The sequence below is a fragment of the Emydura macquarii genome, unplaced genomic scaffold (genome assembly GCF_026122565.2).
Source record: "Emydura macquarii macquarii isolate MOO-44397 ecotype Brisbane River unplaced genomic scaffold, CSIRO-AGI_Emac_v2 contig_1483, whole genome shotgun sequence".
NCBI lineage: Eukaryota > Metazoa > Chordata > Testudines > Chelidae > Emydura > Emydura macquarii.
In genome coordinates this window covers 1,474,334-1,491,642 of record NW_027131620.1, presented here as the reverse complement: position 1 = coordinate 1,491,642, position 17,309 = coordinate 1,474,334, and the positions used below count along the sequence as shown (strand labels likewise).

The 17,309-nt window shown below is 44.2% G+C and overlaps 1 protein-coding gene across 1 annotated transcript in view; it reads left to right on the top strand.

Annotated features, from left to right (window-relative positions):
• Positions 1 to 16,838, top strand: part of EFCAB8 (EF-hand calcium binding domain 8) — a 32,115-nt gene extending 15,277 nt beyond the window's left edge. Inside the window, 16 exon segments of the mRNA XM_067554540.1 lie at positions 1,609 to 1,676; positions 2,486 to 2,634; positions 3,728 to 3,865; positions 5,985 to 6,092; positions 6,277 to 6,504; positions 6,985 to 7,055; positions 7,299 to 7,503; positions 9,698 to 9,952; positions 10,384 to 10,527; positions 10,621 to 10,839; positions 11,225 to 11,386; positions 13,436 to 13,604; positions 14,525 to 14,657; positions 15,497 to 15,701; positions 15,824 to 15,922; positions 16,374 to 16,838. Of these exon segments, the coding sequence (XP_067410641.1) occupies positions 1,609 to 1,676; positions 2,486 to 2,634; positions 3,728 to 3,865; positions 5,985 to 6,092; positions 6,277 to 6,504; positions 6,985 to 7,055; positions 7,299 to 7,503; positions 9,698 to 9,952; positions 10,384 to 10,527; positions 10,621 to 10,839; positions 11,225 to 11,386; positions 13,436 to 13,604; positions 14,525 to 14,657; positions 15,497 to 15,701; positions 15,824 to 15,922; positions 16,374 to 16,568 (2,548 nt within the window). The 3' untranslated portion in view covers positions 16,569 to 16,838.
• Positions 16,839 to 17,309: the final 471 nt, after the last annotated feature.

The window sequence follows — 17,309 nt, the reverse complement described above, 5'->3', positions numbered from 1 at the left end:
CTTGGCAGGGGTCTAACCCTGGTGAGCTCTATTCCAGCTTTCTTTCAAACCGTAGCTTCGTTAGTGATGGAATGAACCTTGGGACACACGGCAGGCTTAGAATTTGCTCTGTGACCATTTGTATATGCAAATCTTTGCTCACGTGAATGCTCATGAGGGGGGGATAAAAGAGACAGTCCAGAGGCGATTCATCTAATTGTTTGCATGCTGCTTTCCTCTAGTGAAGACAGACGTCTTCATTTCTAATGATCTCCGCTTGTGAGCTAGGTATTGTGGTTACTGCTCTACCCCAGCTGCACCTCTTGCTATGCACCCATCCCGTTTGTATCCCGTTCACCTTTGTGCTCTCCCCACACAAACCCATTATTTTAACCACTGCTGCTTTAACTTTTAGAAATGGGTTTGTGTCCCTTGAAATGGGTTGATGGAGGCCACTGAATTGACGGCTGTCAGTGGGGTGAATTGACATGCCTGGGGTCCGAATATCAACTGAGAAGGAGCTTCAAGTACTCAAAAAGAAAACTAGAACAGCACATGCCCCGATATTTATTTCGTTCCCTGCTCAGAAACCAGCCCTCTGACAGTGGTGGCTGTACGTGAGCCGAAGCTTCTCTTCAGGTGTTTTCTCTGCGTGACCAGGCAGTTATTCTTTTGTTGTGACCCTTTGCTCTCAGGGTATAAATCACTGCATATTCCCAGCCAGGGCCTTGTCCTGACCATTGTACTGTCCATAAGAGTGGGTTAGGGGATGGTTATATTCAACTCCTTCCTTACAGCCCTTCCAGTTCTTCTCTTTATATGAATGCTGTGGCCTTTCCTCTTTCCAGCAGGTGGCTTCCCAAGGGGAAGATTCTCTGTGATCCTGCCTCTCCTGGTTCCCTTCTCTTCCCATCACACTTCTCCCCCTTCCTCCCCTTGTGTCTTCACACTAGCAGGACTCACGCACCAGTCACCTCTATTTCCCTTGTCATCTTCACCCTGTTCTTCCTCTCTCCTCTCCGTGCAACTTCTTTCTTGCTCGGTCACCCTAACAATATGCAGAAACCCAATGCAAGAGCTCCTAGAAGTCGAGAAGTGAGTCTGCCTCCCCTTTCTGTCTTATTCTCGCAGAGAGGGAAGGGACCTGCAGAGGGGTATTTTTCCACTGGGCTCCTTCTGGTGGGGGTAGCAAGTTACAGAGCTTGTATGGGATGTGGAGATCCAAGCAGTCCCTTGCTTTGCTTGTGTTGAAGACCAGCCCTGGCCCCTTCTCTTCCATAACCATTTCTTCCTAAAGATGGGTCTGAGCTGCACTCTTTGGATGAGAACTTTTCCAAAGTTTGGGGATATTTTAGATGGGGTGTGTGTGTGTTTCAGTTTGAGCCCATCATAAGGCCAGTTCCAGAGTTTCTCTAATTTTACAGAGATCTCTTGCTGTTCATTCTGCTTCTCTACACTTCTGTCTGTGTTCCCACCTATTCCGGAGCTCCCCTGCTTAATTAGCAGAGAGTGTCCTTCAGACAAGCAGATGTATTTTCCACAGCCTTGCCCACCAAATCTGCATCACTTTTAAAAAGGACCAGCTGTAGGTCTTGCACAAGTCTGTTCATTTTATTTTCTCTCTTCTAGATCATCAACGATTGCTTTAAAGAAAGGCATTCTTTGCTTTGATTACTCACCTGAGATGAATGTGCTTGGTAAGTTGCCATCATCAAAGCCCATTTTTTCACCCCACTGATCTCTGCACTCATCTATAGTTGCTGTGTTGAAAGCTTTGATAAAAAAGACACGTGTCCAGAAAGTATAACAGTTAAAATACAGAGAGCCATGTGTTAAGCAGCCTTGTAGGAGATCATCAGAAACTGGTTACTTTAATGGCAGTGGCCTCCTAATATAGGTGGTGCAGAATTAATATAAGAACATAAGAACGGCCACACTGGGTCAGACCAATGATCCATCTAGCCAGGAGTCATGTCTTCCAACAGTGGCCAATGCCAGGTGCTCCAGAGAGAACGAGCAGAACAGACAATCATCAAATGATCCATCCCCTGTCGTCAACTCCCAGCTTCTAGCAACAGAGACTAGGGACACCTGGAGCATGGTGTTCCATCCCTGGCCATCCTGGCTAATAGCCATTGATGGGCCTGTCCTCCATGAACTTATCTAGTTCTTTTTTGGACCCGCTTTAGTTTTGGCCTTTACAACATCCCCTGGCAACAAGTTCCACAGATTGATTGTACTTTGTATGGGTGAAATTTACCCCTGTGTAAAAGCCAGCACACAGCCTATGTAGTATTCCGTGTAAGTCTCATTGAAACTCTCAAATAGGGGGTTAAGTGGAGCATGGGCAATGAGAATTTTCTTCTCCCTCCTGCTCTTAGTGGTGTTAGTATAATTTTCGTTGAAGTATCAACCAGCAAAAAACTTCATTAATACATATTCCTTACGTCGTCATCTGTAGAGAAATGCCTTCTTTTGTAACCCAAATGTATTTTCTTTTCATTAGTGACCGGGGGGTTGGATCCACTGGTTAGAATATGGAATCCCTTCGTTACCAACAGCCCCATCACGCTGATGAAAGGCCATGTTACTGCTGTGACTCACATAATAGTGAATGGCAAGAGAAACACCATCCTCAGCATCTCCAAAGACAAAGTACGAAGTCTGGGTTAAAGGAAAAATGGATTGTTGCATTTGCAGCCCTACGTTTCTGGGCTCGGGGACTTGGAAAGCTTCATTGTCTAAATATCAGTAGTACTTAATAGATGATACTTCTGGGGGTCTGGTGTGTGCAGGAGCTGCTGTGCTGAACAACCAGCTTGATTTGTATTAGTTTTGAGAGAGATTCTTTTAATGCTTGACCCAGAAACGGGAGTGAGGGAGGAGCTTTTGGTATCATTAGTGTGTGTTCCTCAAAAAGAAGTTAAACGTTGGTGAAACTGTCCTGGGTGAATGGAAAATTACATCTTTGCGCTACTGAGGGGCACCAGAATCAGTTAGTCAAATATTATAGCTGCCATGAGGTTGGGAAGCTCCTACGTCTGTTTAGTTAGGGGCTTCCAGTATATGAAAGTGCGATTAGCTTCTCCTTGCCATCCTCTGGTCCTGTTAGTCTTAACCCCGCCAAAACCCAGAGGGAAGCAGTGTCACTGTCCAGTCCTTATCCATCTTCAGTGATGCCATTCTACCTTTGTTTGTAGCTACATCTTCAGTATATGTCGGGTACAAGGAGACTTTTTTTATTGTGTCCTGGTTTCTTGTGCTCAGCTCACTAGCACTGGTCGGGGGAAGGACCCAGGGCAGTACAAAAGGCTGAAACATTAGGACTTTAGCTTTAGTTTTGAATCTCCTGGTAGGTTGTGGGTTTGAATCAAATCCCCTAAGCATTCCAATCACACGGCTTGTATTTTAATGTAAAGCTAGCGCAGTGTCATCCGTTAATGCAATCTTCTCTGGAATTCTGCAACCAAAACAAACATTTCTCTGAGAATGTTGGTATTTAGTTTCCTTGGTGAAGGCTGTTCCTATCTGGCAGGTCCTTGCCTCGATTCCTGGGCTATTGCAGTGAACAGAATTCTGTAGGGAATGCATTGGGATTGTGCATGTTTGGACATTAGCATATGGGAAGTGAGCATATGGGAAGTGTTTATTTCCTCTGGTTTGAGCAGTTAATCAGCATGATCTCTGTAATGTGCTTCACAAATGCCTTAATCCCTTTGACTTCTGTTTTTTTCCCTGCATCCTTCAGAATATCCGTGTTTGGGATTTGCTGGATCATTTTTGTCTCCAGTCCATTCCTGGCAGGAGTATCTCATTAGGAAATTGCCCGATTGTTGATGCCTATTACAGCATGTTAAACAACATCCTGATCTGCACCACCTTCTCCGTGAGTTAGTTATTTTATCTTTTAAGAGAAGACATAATTAATTTTTTTTTTCACAAAAGGAAAACACATTTTTGGGACGACAGATCTCCTTTCTTTGCTCATCTTTCCTGACTGTCATCAGTGAGTGAGTAATTCTTGACTGGCGTTCAAAGACTTTAATCTTGTTGATTTTAAATTCACTCTTGTGCAAAAGCCCAGCGCCAGGCTTCTACATCCTTTAAACCATTAGGACCTCCATGGGACTGGAGCTGGGTAGGATGGGTCTTTCCCAACCTGCGAGTGTTTTTGAGAATTTGAGTATTTTCACCATCGGAATGGAAGTGAAAGATTGACATCACGAGAATGTTCACAAGTAAAAAAAACCTGAAACTACGTCTATGTTTGAGCTGGGAGACGTGATTCTCAGCTGACGTAGCCATACCTGTGCTAGCTCTGCTCGAACTAACACGTAAAAATAGCAGTGAAGCTGGGGCTAGTGTGGGCTGGGGCATGAGCTAGTTGTTCGGGTACAAATCCAGGGAATCCCAAGATGCTGCCCATGCTACCCTGGCGTCGCTGCTATTTTTAGGTACTAGCTTGAGCAGAACTAGAACGTTTTTTTCCCTACACGAGCAGGAAATCACCCCACCCAGCTCAAAGGCAGACACAGCACAAGTGCTTGGCTTGGGTTGATTGAAACGTTTCCTTTTGATGATGACGACGTTTTCGATTTCGCCCTTTTTTCTTGTTAGCCTATTTTCAGTCTGACTAGCTTAAATTTCAAAAAGAAAAGTTGTTTTGAACTGGAAAACCGGCGTTTTTCATTCTGAAAATATTGAAATGAAATGTTTTGACTGCTTTCAAACTTTTTTCTCTACGTTTTGTTGAGCTGGGGAATTGGTTGACGCTGACCCTGTTTCACCAGCAGGTTGGGTTTCACCAAATTGACATTTCTTCTGAAAAAGGATTAAACAAATCCCAATCCAGTCTTACATGGAACCTTGTGCATGGGATGGATGTCCATCCTCTGAGACATAGCATGGCTTAGTGGAGACAGCATGAGACAGGTGCTATCTTTCTAGTTCCATCTCTGCCGCTGGCTTGCTGTGTGGCCTACCGCAGGTCAACTAATTTCCGCCTGTGTACCCATCTGCAAAACTGGGACAGTGATACTTCAGCTACCTCCCAGGGATGTTGTCAGCAAGATTTGGATGAAAATTCTCACTGTACTCATGTGAACAAACAGAGAGTCAGTGGGGCTGCTTGCATGAGTCAGGGGAGCAGGGTTTGGCCTGATCCTGCAGAGTTCTGCGGGCTTCCCGTAAGGTGCTGAGCACCATCAGTTCCTATTGAAGTGAGTGGGGATTGCATGAACACAGCACTTTGCTAGGTCCTGCCCCTTAAATGTTTTTACGGAGCTTTGGTGACATAAAGTGCTAAATACTGTAAGTGATACATGGTGGTGGTATTAGTCAATGCTGGATTTTGGTTCAGTAGTAGGTTCTGACTAGAGATGAAAGCTACGCAAGTGAAAAAGGTTTATTTAAACAGCTGAGTCAGAGACCCACCGTGGGGAATTTGAGCACTCAACCAACTAATGAATCTTGGGGTGCAACTGTCTAAAACTGTCCCTAGAACTGCCCCCTCTTCCCCCAAGTAGTTGTTTAGAAGGTGCTGTTTAGAGGTTGCTGGCTGAGCCAGTACAAACCGGCTGATACTGTGACATCAGTTCCCGATATCCCAGCCCTGAAAGAAGCAACATCTGGATGTAATCTAAAAATAGGGTGGAAAATTCCTCCTAGTGTATCTGCAGAAGGATGGTCATTCTGAAAGACTATTACAGGTTGGGTATTTCAGTGGACTTTAGTGGTACTTTGATGTCAGTAACACAGCAGTGCAAATATTCTTGAGATACTGATTTATTTTTCCTTGGGAGCTTTAGTAATATTGTGGGGCTATCTTTGCTGACAGTCTCCCTATTCTTGAAGCATCTAGTTACCTTTAGACCATGTTCCATTTACTGCCTGGAGGTAGCCGCGCTGATTCATATATTTCATCTTTCATTCCAATCCTGATTATTCTTTTTGCAGAAATATTTATTTTTGCAGTTTGTGGTTTGTAAAAATCTATTTCAATCCAGATTGGAATTCTGTATGGAGAGACGGAATTCATGGATACCTTTAACTCAGAAGTCACATCCCATGACCAGCCCCTATGTACAGCACTGTATAACAGGAACTTCAAACAGGTGAGTGTCAGGAGTACAAGCAGGATTATAAACTGTCTTAATATCTGTGGTCACTAATAAACTGCAGTAATGACATATCAATGTCTAATGCAGTGATCTGTTCCCTCCATTATGTCTTATGACCTAGGAATGCTGAGAGCTCAATACACTAACAGTGTCTCTTCCTTCCTGGTGTTCTATGCAGGTGGTGAGTGGTTGCCATCACGGGATGGTCAGAGTCTGGGATATCATGACTGGGCAAAAGATGATGCAGTTTATGACCTCGGAGGGGAAGCATACCGAAATAACAGCAATGACTTTTGATGGGCCAGAGAGACGCCTCATCACCGCTTTGAAAGATGGGATGATCAAGTTCTGGAACTTCAACAATGGAGCCTGTTTGCTTGAGATGCCTCACTTGGATAAAACGGAGGTCAGCACCTCGTGAGAGGAGAGAGGTGTTTTATTAGCACTTGTCATGTCCATCTCTCCTCTGCCCCAGCCTGGAGTAGAAGCACCATTTCATTATGCTCTGATTCAGCCTGCCAGGAAGCAGGGGGTGATGATATCATAGCGGTTTTTGTCCTAGGATAAGTAAAAGGGAATAGATTGACAAATTGAAGTACCAGTAACATTCTTACTTGCTAATGGGATCCTCTCAGGGCCAGACTTTCAAACTGTTTGAAAAAAACCCTGCAAACATTGCAGAGGCATCCATTGTGCTGCGAAGGCAGGTTCTCTATGCACAAATTGTTTTGTTTGGCCAAGTGTGACACCAGTGATAGGTAACTGGGTGCACAATTACCTGATTTGTGCAAATTTTGAGCAAAAGAAGTGTGGATTTTGCACGTGTGAGCACTTTTTCCAGGCAGTTGCTTGTTACACCTTAGCATCGTTTCTGTCTTTCCCATAGATCAGCGGAATTCTGTATATCAATCTGAAGATATATGTGGCTGGGTGGAATAAAAGAGTTACATGGTACCAGTAAGTAGGAAGTGGACAGGGGTTATGTGATCCATTGTAAAAATGTATCTCCTTGGTTCCCATTGCTGGCTCATTAACTCTAACCCAGATGTGTACCAAATGTCTCCATGAATGTACCAATGGTAAAACGTGAAGCTGATTATGCTCTTAAGAGAGGGATTTGTTGTACTTTACAGTCCACTTCCTTCTAACTTCATTAAATGCACTGTTCTTCCTGGATGACTGTTCGATCTTGCTCACCAGAGATGTTAAAGAAGATGAGGTAATTGAATACAAACACTGGAAATCTTATCACTCAGAAGACATCTTATCTATAGCCAAATATAACGATGAACTCTTTGCTACTGCTTCCTGCGATGGAGATGTAGTGATCTGGAACATAGATTCGGGACAGGCCGTCTGCAGGTTTAATGCATCCCAGAGTCCTTTGACACTTACACCAAACAGGGTAAGTTCAAGAACAGTTGCCCAGCTCCGTTTCCTACACAATACAGTGCTACAGTATGTTAAATGTGCCATCTGGTTAATGTTACATTGAAGGGATGTGTGCACCAAATTATAACAAGGTCAGCTAATCAGATTGCTCTGTCACTACATACAAAATGATGGGATATAAGCTATTGCCATTCAAGAGAGAGCTCTTCGAATCATTGTGAATAGTTCTCTGAAACGATCTGCTCAATGTGCAGCAGCAATCAAAAAAAGCTAACCGAATGTTAGGAATCATTCAGAAAGGGATAGACAGGATGACGGAAAAGATCGTGATGCCACTATATAAAGCCGTGGTATGCCCACACCTTGAATCCTGTGTGCAGTTCTGGTCACCCCATCTCAAAAAGTTATATTAGAATTGGAAGAAGTACAGAGGAGGGCAGCAGAGATGATTAGGGGTATGGAACAGCTTCCATATGAGAGATTAAAAAGACTGGGACTGTACGGCTTGGAAAAGAGGCAACTAAAGAGGGATGTGATGGAGGGCTCTAATGTCATGAATGGTGTGGAGAAAGTGAATAAGGAAATGTTATTTACCTCTTCACATCACACAAGAACCAGGGGTCACCCAATGAAATTAATAGGCAGCAAGTTTAAAACAAACAAAAGAGGAAGTGCTTCTTCATGCAACACAGTCAACCTGTGGAAGTCGTTAACAGTGGCTGTTGTGAAGGTATAACTGAGTTCAAAAAGAATTATAGACTTTAAAGCCAGAAGGGACAGTCATGATCATCTAGTCTGACTTCCTGCACATGGCAGGCCACAGAACCACACCCACCCGCTCCTGAAATAGACCCATAACCTCTGGCTGATTTACTGAAGTCCTCAAATCATGGCATAAAGACTTCAAGTTAGAGAGAATCCACCATTTACACTCGTTTAAACCTACGAGTGACCTGTGCCCCAGGGTCTCTGCCAATCAGTTCATGGAGAATAGGTCCATCAACGGCTGTTAGCCAAGATTTCCAGGGACACACTCCATGCTCTGGATCTCTCTAAACCTCTGACAACAAGAAACTGGGCCTGGACAACAGAGGATGGACCACTTGACAAATTGCTCTGTTCTGTTAATTCCCTCCAAAGCACCTGGCATTGGCCACTGTTGGAGGACAGGATAGTGGGCTAGAAGGACCATTGGTCTGACCCAGTGTGGCCATTCTTATGATTTACACTTAAAAATATTTTTTATCTAAAAAAAAAGTTTCATTTGTTGCTTGTTAAAATTAGGTATGGATGTGAGCTGGAGCCAGGCTGTGTGCCTTTAGTTCTGCCAGTGTTCCTCCATCCTGCTTTAGAATGTCCCTGTTCTTCCCGTTTTATGGTTTTGGACAGGCATCCTCTAGACACTAAGCTGGGAGTGATGGAGAAATTATCCAAATAAAATAATTATGAATATTAATAGTACTCCAGCCAATCAGAAACAAGATATTTAAAGTACAGCCAACTGTGTTTTTATTAAATATCTTGTTTCTAGTTGGTTGTGGCACAGGACAAGGCTGTTCCTGTCCAGGTCAGAGTGCGCATAACTCGTTGTGAGACAGCAGCTGCCATACCACTGCACCAAATTTAGATTGAAATCGTGGAGTCTGAAGAGTCACTTGGTGTTTCATTTGCATGTCAGTACCCAGAATTCTCTTGTCGCTCCTATAGAACAGAGCTAGCACCTGCACACTGGGGGACAGAGTATAGATTTGTGCTGTGCTTTATAAGTGAATTATGTTTTGCTCCAATGCTTTACAAGGCTGGACTGTGGGACGTTTTGACCACTATGAACCTCCAAAGCTTTTATTGGCAATCTATTTGCATGTGGTATTTGTTCCACGTATTAAAGGCTCAGTCCTTCTCTCACTGAAGTCAACAGAAGTTTTGCCATTGACACAAATGGGAGGTGGATCAGACCCTAATTTAGTCACACTGGCAGCTACTTCTCAATACAAACAGGGATTCTACCTCTCCTTAAGCTACTGCACCAGAAAAGTGGTGCTACTGGCCTGAATGGCTGGGTCTGGTTTGCAAGTGAAGAACTCATGGCCGTTTCAGTAATGCAGCCCAGCAGGTGGGATGGGATGTAGCAATGTGAAAAAGGAAGATGGGAAAAGTCTCTAGGGATCTTTTCACATTGAAATGCGATTTTTGTTCCCATTGCTTAGGTCTTTACTGAGAGTAAAGAGGATCCCAGCAGAGGAAATATCCCAAAGAAACCATCATTAGCAGTAAAGCCCAGCAGCCATGCTGAGTCTGGGAAAAAGCGCTGGGCAGACTCGAGGACTAGCGTCTCAACTAGGCTTTTAACTGCTGAGGATCCTTCTATTTCCTCTTCTGGCCAACGCGGAAATTTGGCTCCTGTGCCATCTGTTATAAGACAGTCCAGAGAAAAGCAACAGGATCAAACTAAAGAGCAGCAGGTATGGTTCTGTGAAGGCTCTTGGGATTTTTGGCTAAACCCATAACAGTCTCTGGCTTGTTCCAAGATGGGGTGAAGACATATCACTGCATAAGCATGGTCATCTTTTACACAGTGAAACCTACCCTCAGCATCCAATGGTAAAAATTCAGTGTGGCCTCCTGGTGCTCTTGCTTCTTTCCCTCCCCCTTGCATGCTTCTGACATAACTCTCCACCTCTTTTGGTCCTTATTCACCTCTGTAAAAGGGTCTCAGGACCTGGCCTTATAACAGAACTTCCTATAGTTAAGGTTGAAAGAGCAGTTGGCCCCTCAGAAAAGCACCGTCACGTCTTACCACCCTGTGGAGTCTGCTGCTGAGAAGAACAGAATCTAACCAGACTTCAGCGTGAGGCCTGGTTATAGGTATGTGGTGGTGCTTTTGACTCTGTAGGCAGCCCAGCCTCCAGGAGGGCAAAGCAGTGAGATGGAAAGTGATTCTCCCAAAGACCAAGATGCTGCTGAAACCAGCAACCAAGAGAAACACTGTCCAAATTGGCAGGAAGAGTTGAAGGGCCTCCCAGCTGCCGTGGAAAAGGTTAGACAAGACGTTTCTCGCTGACCTATCCAGCAATCAAAGTGGAAGTGAGAGTAGGCAGGGCATGTGTTGCTATGGCTTTCTCTTTTGCAGGTTCTTTTCCTGCACACACGTGAGCAATCTCCTGACACAGCCATTCTGCTAACCAGCTCTGCAGGTGGCTATATCTATGCCTGGTCAGTCAGTAGCAAAGGAGGGATGTTGGGCAAATTTCGGGCAGTGCATGGTGATGTGAATGCAGTAGTCGGTACCATGTCCACGGATCCAGAGGACTTCATCTTGCTGACTGGAGATTCCCTAGGCTACATTAAGGTGATTGCTTTATTGTGTCTGAGTAACAGCCTCTTTGAAGGTCTGACTCTGGAGATAAGGAGTAAAGTCATCAGATTGGTAACTTGTGCGCAGTTCAAAACAGACCCAAACCAACCAGGCTGGGAAAGTAATGAGTTGTGTGAAAACTTGAGATCTTAATTGAAAACCCAGTGAATGAATGAATAAAACTGGAGAGAAAATGGAACTATCTCTTGTCTCCAGAGATGTCACACAATGAAAACTGGGGGATGAGTTACGTGCACCGCTCAGACTCTGGTGAACGGGGGAGGTATGACTGGTCACTTCCTGGGCGGCCTTGGGGAATGTACAACATGGTGGTTCTGAAAATGAAAATGGAACAGTTACTAACCACATCTTTCCTTAGATCTGGGATATCGAGAGTTATTGCACAGCAAAAGAGGTAAAGAAACTTCCCAGAGCAGGAAAGACGGAAACATCGCGTAGAAATGAGAACACGTTTCGTGACTTAATCCCAAAGTACTGCAGAGTTCGTGCCAGAAAAAATCCATCTATGGGAACTAATGAGGTAGAAGCATTGCAGAATCTGTGCTGAAAAGAGTTTTACATATTGTTAATTAGCAGTAGCAGAGCCTTGTTTCACTAAGCTTTCCTCATCACATTCGGGTTGGGTTGGCATTTCAAAAATTGTATGGTATGGGCTGAATTTTCAGCGGGCCTCTAAGATGTACCTGCGTAATAAGTGGGATTTATGTTCCTAAATAACATAGGTGCTTTGGAAAATCCCACCCTAAGCCCATAAATATTGCCTCTGTATTTTTAGAAGCTTATTGGAAGTGTGACTGTCACGCTGTCTGGAGTGGCTCACGAGCCTGAGTACCAACTTCAGGGCAGACTGTGTAGAAGCAGGGCACAAACCTCAAACTGGTTGTGAATTCTATACTTCGATTTCACCAGCCATGTGTCAAGTGTGAACTCCTCAATCACTTATTAACAGCCTTACTATGGAGTCACAGACAGTCCCCTCGGGTGCTATCTTGCCACCCAGGATAGCTTGCCTTACACCAAAAATCGCAACAATATTCAGGTTATTCCCAATCCCAAAGGACCAGACACTTACCCTAGGTCAGTCGCACCTTTGATCCTACACCAAAGACCACACTTGTAGCCAATCCTGTAATAAATTAACTAAAGATTTATTAACTAAGGAAAAGAAATGAGTTCTTTACAATGTTAAAGTAGGTAAACGTACACACACAAATGAGTTATTCTTAGGTTCCAAAGGTCATATTAGCTGCTGTAATACGCAAGCTCTATAACTCTTCTAAGGCTAATCCAGGCCAAACAGCTGGAGATCCCTTGCTTATGCTTCGAGATCTTTGCACTCAAAGACACATCAATCAGCATAGACATATCAATTTCTTCTTGACAAGGATTTTTATTCCATTCCTCTCAGAGCTCACGCTGATGGGATAAGTGCTTGTGCACATCTCCTTTTCATGGGTGTGGGGGGGAGCAATCAGCAAGATCTTCAGACAATGGCTTGTCTAGTGTCCACGCTCCTTCTTTTGCTGGGCAGGAAGTGACACCCCTCTAGTATTTCACACTTGGTAATGATTCTTTCCTGACAGGGGGGATTTCCACTTTCAGAGCAAACACTTACAGACTGCCTTATAACGTGGGATACAGATATTATACATGAGATTAATGCATGCAGCAACTCACAAGCATTTCATAAAGTCTAAACACCATTTTATAAATCTGATACCTATTTTAACAACATTAACACACAGGTGAGCTAGACTGGCTTCCAGACATGCCTTTGTCATTGTACAATGAGGCTTAGGGAGCTTGGCGTGAGCTGGCACCCGGTCCGCCAGTGTCTCAGTGACCACATCTTGAAACTCTTGGTAGATTAACTAAGCTGTGTATCTGGGTTGCTCTCATTGCTTTTGGGAAGGTATCCATAGATGTGCTGATGCATGAAATTATTTTCAATATAACTACCATGATTATTTCTCTTTCTGGAGTGGCATTATGAAAACTTACCCTTTTCCCCACCCTTGGAGGTGACCTGTATTAAACTGACACCACCTGCATGAGGAAGGGGGGGGGGGGCGGGACAGGTTCTTCAGCCCTTCCTGGCTCAGTGAGATGTGATTTCATAGCAAGAGGGAACACAAAAACAATTGTCGTCTTCGAATTGAGAAATAGGGGCAAATAGGATCCTGACTCCCTTGTGTTGTATTGGGTGCAACCCATTTGGAGATTCCCAGTGGAACTGGGGTACAAAAGGAAGACTTTGCCAGCTGATCCATACAGCTATCAACATAATTACGATTATGGTCAAAAAGGTGTCAGAACTATAGAACCCTACGAGCTTTGTACTATTATCATTGCTGTCCACAAACCTGAAGGGACGGCAGTTTTTTTTCTTAGTAGATTATGTTCTCATGGTATTTAAATTCCACGGTGATAGCTGCCATAAAAATAGCTTAGACGGGGAGTGGAGATGATTATAGGTTAAAAATGACCCAAACCTTTATAAATGAAGCTTCTGGGCTTTTCCCAAGTGAGCATCTTCACAAATTAATTTCTCACGTCATCTGTTCTGCAGGTCCTGGATGGCTGGAGTACCACCCTCGTCCCCCCAGATCTTCTAAACTCTTGGAGGGGTCATCTGAAGAATGTATCCCACATCGTGTACGTGGAAAAGCTCAGACTGATTGTCACGTCCAGCTATGACTGCAACGTCAAACTCTGGATGCTGTCGGGAAGGCACATAGGTACGCTCATTTGGAATGCTAAGCCGTTTGCACCAGTGGGCGTTGTCTAGAGACTGGCCTTGGTTATGAGGCAGAATAGTCCAATCTTAGTGAAGTGTATCACTCTCGCTGTCTCACTAGATAAAACTGGCTTCCTAACTTCAGTGCAATTTAACTCTAAAGGCTTTTATTTGGGTGGGATGGCTGGCTCTCGGCTCAGTTTAAATTGATCCCGCCAAAAATTACATCCTTAGAAATATTCTGAGTCCATCAATACAGTTTTGGTTATGGTGTGAGGCAAGTGCTGCAGAAGGGACTTGACAAAGACTGAATCTAAAACTACAAGGATGTCGCCTCATGGCTCAGGACCCAGATGAAAATGTTCAGGGAGAACACTGCACCCTGACCTCTCCAGCTGAGCTACAGTGTCCGCCTCCTGTCTGAGGCCATCCCATGGGCAGAGTGCCCATTTCTTACTGAACATGTGCAGCCCTTGGGAAGATAAGGTTGATATATATATATATAGTAAAGCCTTGATGGGGAGCTCGCATTTTGTGGAAAAGACGCTTACAGCACGAGGGGCAGAGTCCTGTTCCTGCTATGGCTCTGAAGCCTGGCCTGGCCATGGTGTGTAGGGGCTGGCCAGAAACCAAGATTCACTTCTGATGAATTGGCATATTCTGAAGGAAAAAATTTTTTGTCCAAAAATTCCCGCCCAGCTCGAGTGACATGTAGTCTAGTGATAGCCACAGAGTCCTGGGTGGCTACAGGCTGTTATCTGCTTAGCTTGTAGAAACCTGCCTTTCTGCAGAGATGGGGGAGGCAGTTCTAACGGCAAACAAGAGTGACAGATTTGCTTGTAGGAAGCTGTTAATTGCTCTGTCTGGGCCATGCATTCAGCCCTCATTCTGACCTTTCTTTTCTGCTGGTTTAAATGACAGGGACTTTTGGGCAGTCATTATGGAACGTTGGGTTGCAGTATCTGATGCCAACTGAGGTGCCGTCGGATATCCGAAGAGTTGCGTCCACTCAGACCCTGAAAGTGCTAAATGAGGGCAAATTCCCTCATTGGGAGTGAGTGAACTGGAGTGTGTCTTTGAAGAGTCACATTTAAGCAAATGCCTTTCTGGTGTGGAATAGAAAATACGTTAGCTTTTCCCTTGGTCATGTCTGTTTTCAATATGCTTGTGCAGTACTTTGTATCTGAACTCCAAATAATGGACGGTGATCGTTAAAGGAACTGATTAGCTAATTAAATTTTGTGTTGGCAGGAGTTGGGGGTAAACCCAATAGCTACCATGATCCGTTATAAATCTCTGTTCAGCAGATGTTAAATATCTTTCTCCACGGTTCTGAGTTGCATTTTTAAGGCTGTCTGTCTTGTACTTTTGGGGGTCTGTCATATTTAAACTTCAGATAAATTTGTGGGGCCTTATCTAAAGTGTCTGATACGCTTGTGTTTTTAGGGCTGCTCTGAGAAGATTTGTCCTAGGTCTGATTAGACACTAAATGCCGTAGGTCTAACCAGCCCTCATGTACATCCATGCAACTCTGATCGAAACCCCTGAGAGTAGTGAGGGCAGAGCTGGGCCTCAGGAGAGGTGGCCAGTGTTAGAAGCAGAAGTGCCAAGTTCCACCATGAACTAGGAATTGCAGAGATCTGAGATAATGATAGATAGGGGGGTTGGGAGGGAAGAATGGGAAACGATGCTGACTTCTTCAGAACCCAGAGGAGGTCCAGTTCAAGTCCTCTCTTATTCTAATTATTTTACATAGCCCTAATACTGTATCTGTGTTAAATATTTCCTAGTTCAATGAGTAGACTGTTCTCCATTCTGCTGCACTAGGAAGAAGGGGAAGGGCTAGTAGTTTGCTTTGGAAGTTTAATCCTCTCCTCCTGCTTTTGTACCCAGAGGTACTCGAAGCATTATGCACACGCTTAGCCAGCAGAAGAGGCAGTCTCCCACGGCGACAAATTTCATGCAAGAAAAATCAGGCACAATCTCAGATTTTAGTCTGAGTTTCCAAAAAATGGTCCAGAAAGAGAAGAGACTCACCCGTTACATGGATGAACAAATGGAGGCTGAGTGGCAGCAGTGGGAAGAGAAGGGAAAGCAGGTGAGGAAAACAGTATTGTTGTCTGAGATGCTGTTTAAAAAGGACAATGTACAGAGGGCTGGAGGGAGAATCCTGAAGAGGGAAACAAACATAGCAAACTGCTTTCTTTTCAATTATCACAGAAGAGTGAGATCCTGGGCTGCTCCTACAAGCAAAGAGTGAGGCGTCATTTATCTGAATTCCTCCCGGATGTAAAAACCTGTGTTACTAACAAAGAGCAGGTAAGTTAGTCTTCCCACTGGAAGCTACACCCTCAGGGCCTGAGTGTCCAAGGGAGATGTCTTTAGTCCTTGACAATGAAAAGGCTGTTTCAGATGTAGGTGCTGTAGAGGAGAAGGATCTTGCACCACAAATGCTAAGATGGAGTGGGAGGGGGGGCAGAAAGGAGGCAGATGATAGGTATGTGGAAAGAAAAGTCAGTTGGGTAGAGACAGGCAGGACTTAGGATGGAGCAGAAGTTTTAAAGCAAGGCAGGCAATTTTTGGATCTTGAAATGAGCAGAAGGCTGATGGTGGGGGAGGAGGAGGGAGTGTCAAAGGTAGGGGGGCAGTATAGTTGTTTTTTGGGGCTACTGCTGTTTTTTTCCCTTCTACGACTGCTACAAAATAAGGCATAAAAATACAAAATGAGCCTCTAAAAATTTCCAAACAAGACTCATTTTGTCTGGTCCAGGCCAGGGTCTATCACTGCATCCAGTATGCTGACCTGCAGAGTGTCACTCCTCCACCAGTGCCTGAGCTGTTGGTAGAGATGCAACAATTTCAAGCAAACTTGAGGAGAAAATCAAAGTCAGGAAAGAGGTTATCTACTGCCATTTCTCACAAAACCCATCCACAAAGCAAACTGTCTTCACGCACAAAAGACTGAACTTTGCTGAAAGAAGCTCATCTGGCCTTTGGAAATAGATTGACCTGTAACAAGGAAAAAATGTGTAGGATATGTTAAAAAGCTTACTCTGTTTTCTTAACAGATGCTAGAATTCATAAAATATACATTTATAGCTTGTAATAGTCACAGACATTCTAGCCATCTGTTTTTATAAGGATTAGAAACAATTTTTGAAGATAATATACTTGAGAAACTGAAGGATCTTGCAAATAAAGATAACATTTATTTTATGTGCTGGCTTGGAGTTTAAAGCACCGCATGTTTTTCTTAGGGTATGTCTGCACTGCGGAGTGAAGTCGATTTATTTTCAATCGACTTTCACCCGCCGAATTTTATAAGTCGCAGGAGCATGGTCACACCACGCTCATTGTGTCAGGGTATTGCGTCCCCGCTAGCCGTGTGTGGGTTGACAATCAAAGCAGTGCACCATGGATAGCTATCCCTTTGGAAAGGTTGTCATCCTCCCATGATGCAACGTGCTCCCGCCCCCTCCCTTCTTGTCCCAAACAAACGGAAAAACATTTTTTCTTGCCGTTTTTCTAAACCCTTCAGTCTCTGCTGTACTCATGCCATTGCCAGATAGGCATGGCGCCTGCTCAGCTCTGCACTATCATTGTGAGCATCACGAAAACCTCACGACTTATCCTGCAGTACTTTCAAGGTTGAGACAGGAGCCCCAGCTTGGAAAATTGTGATATTGCTGAGGCCGCCCTGCTACAA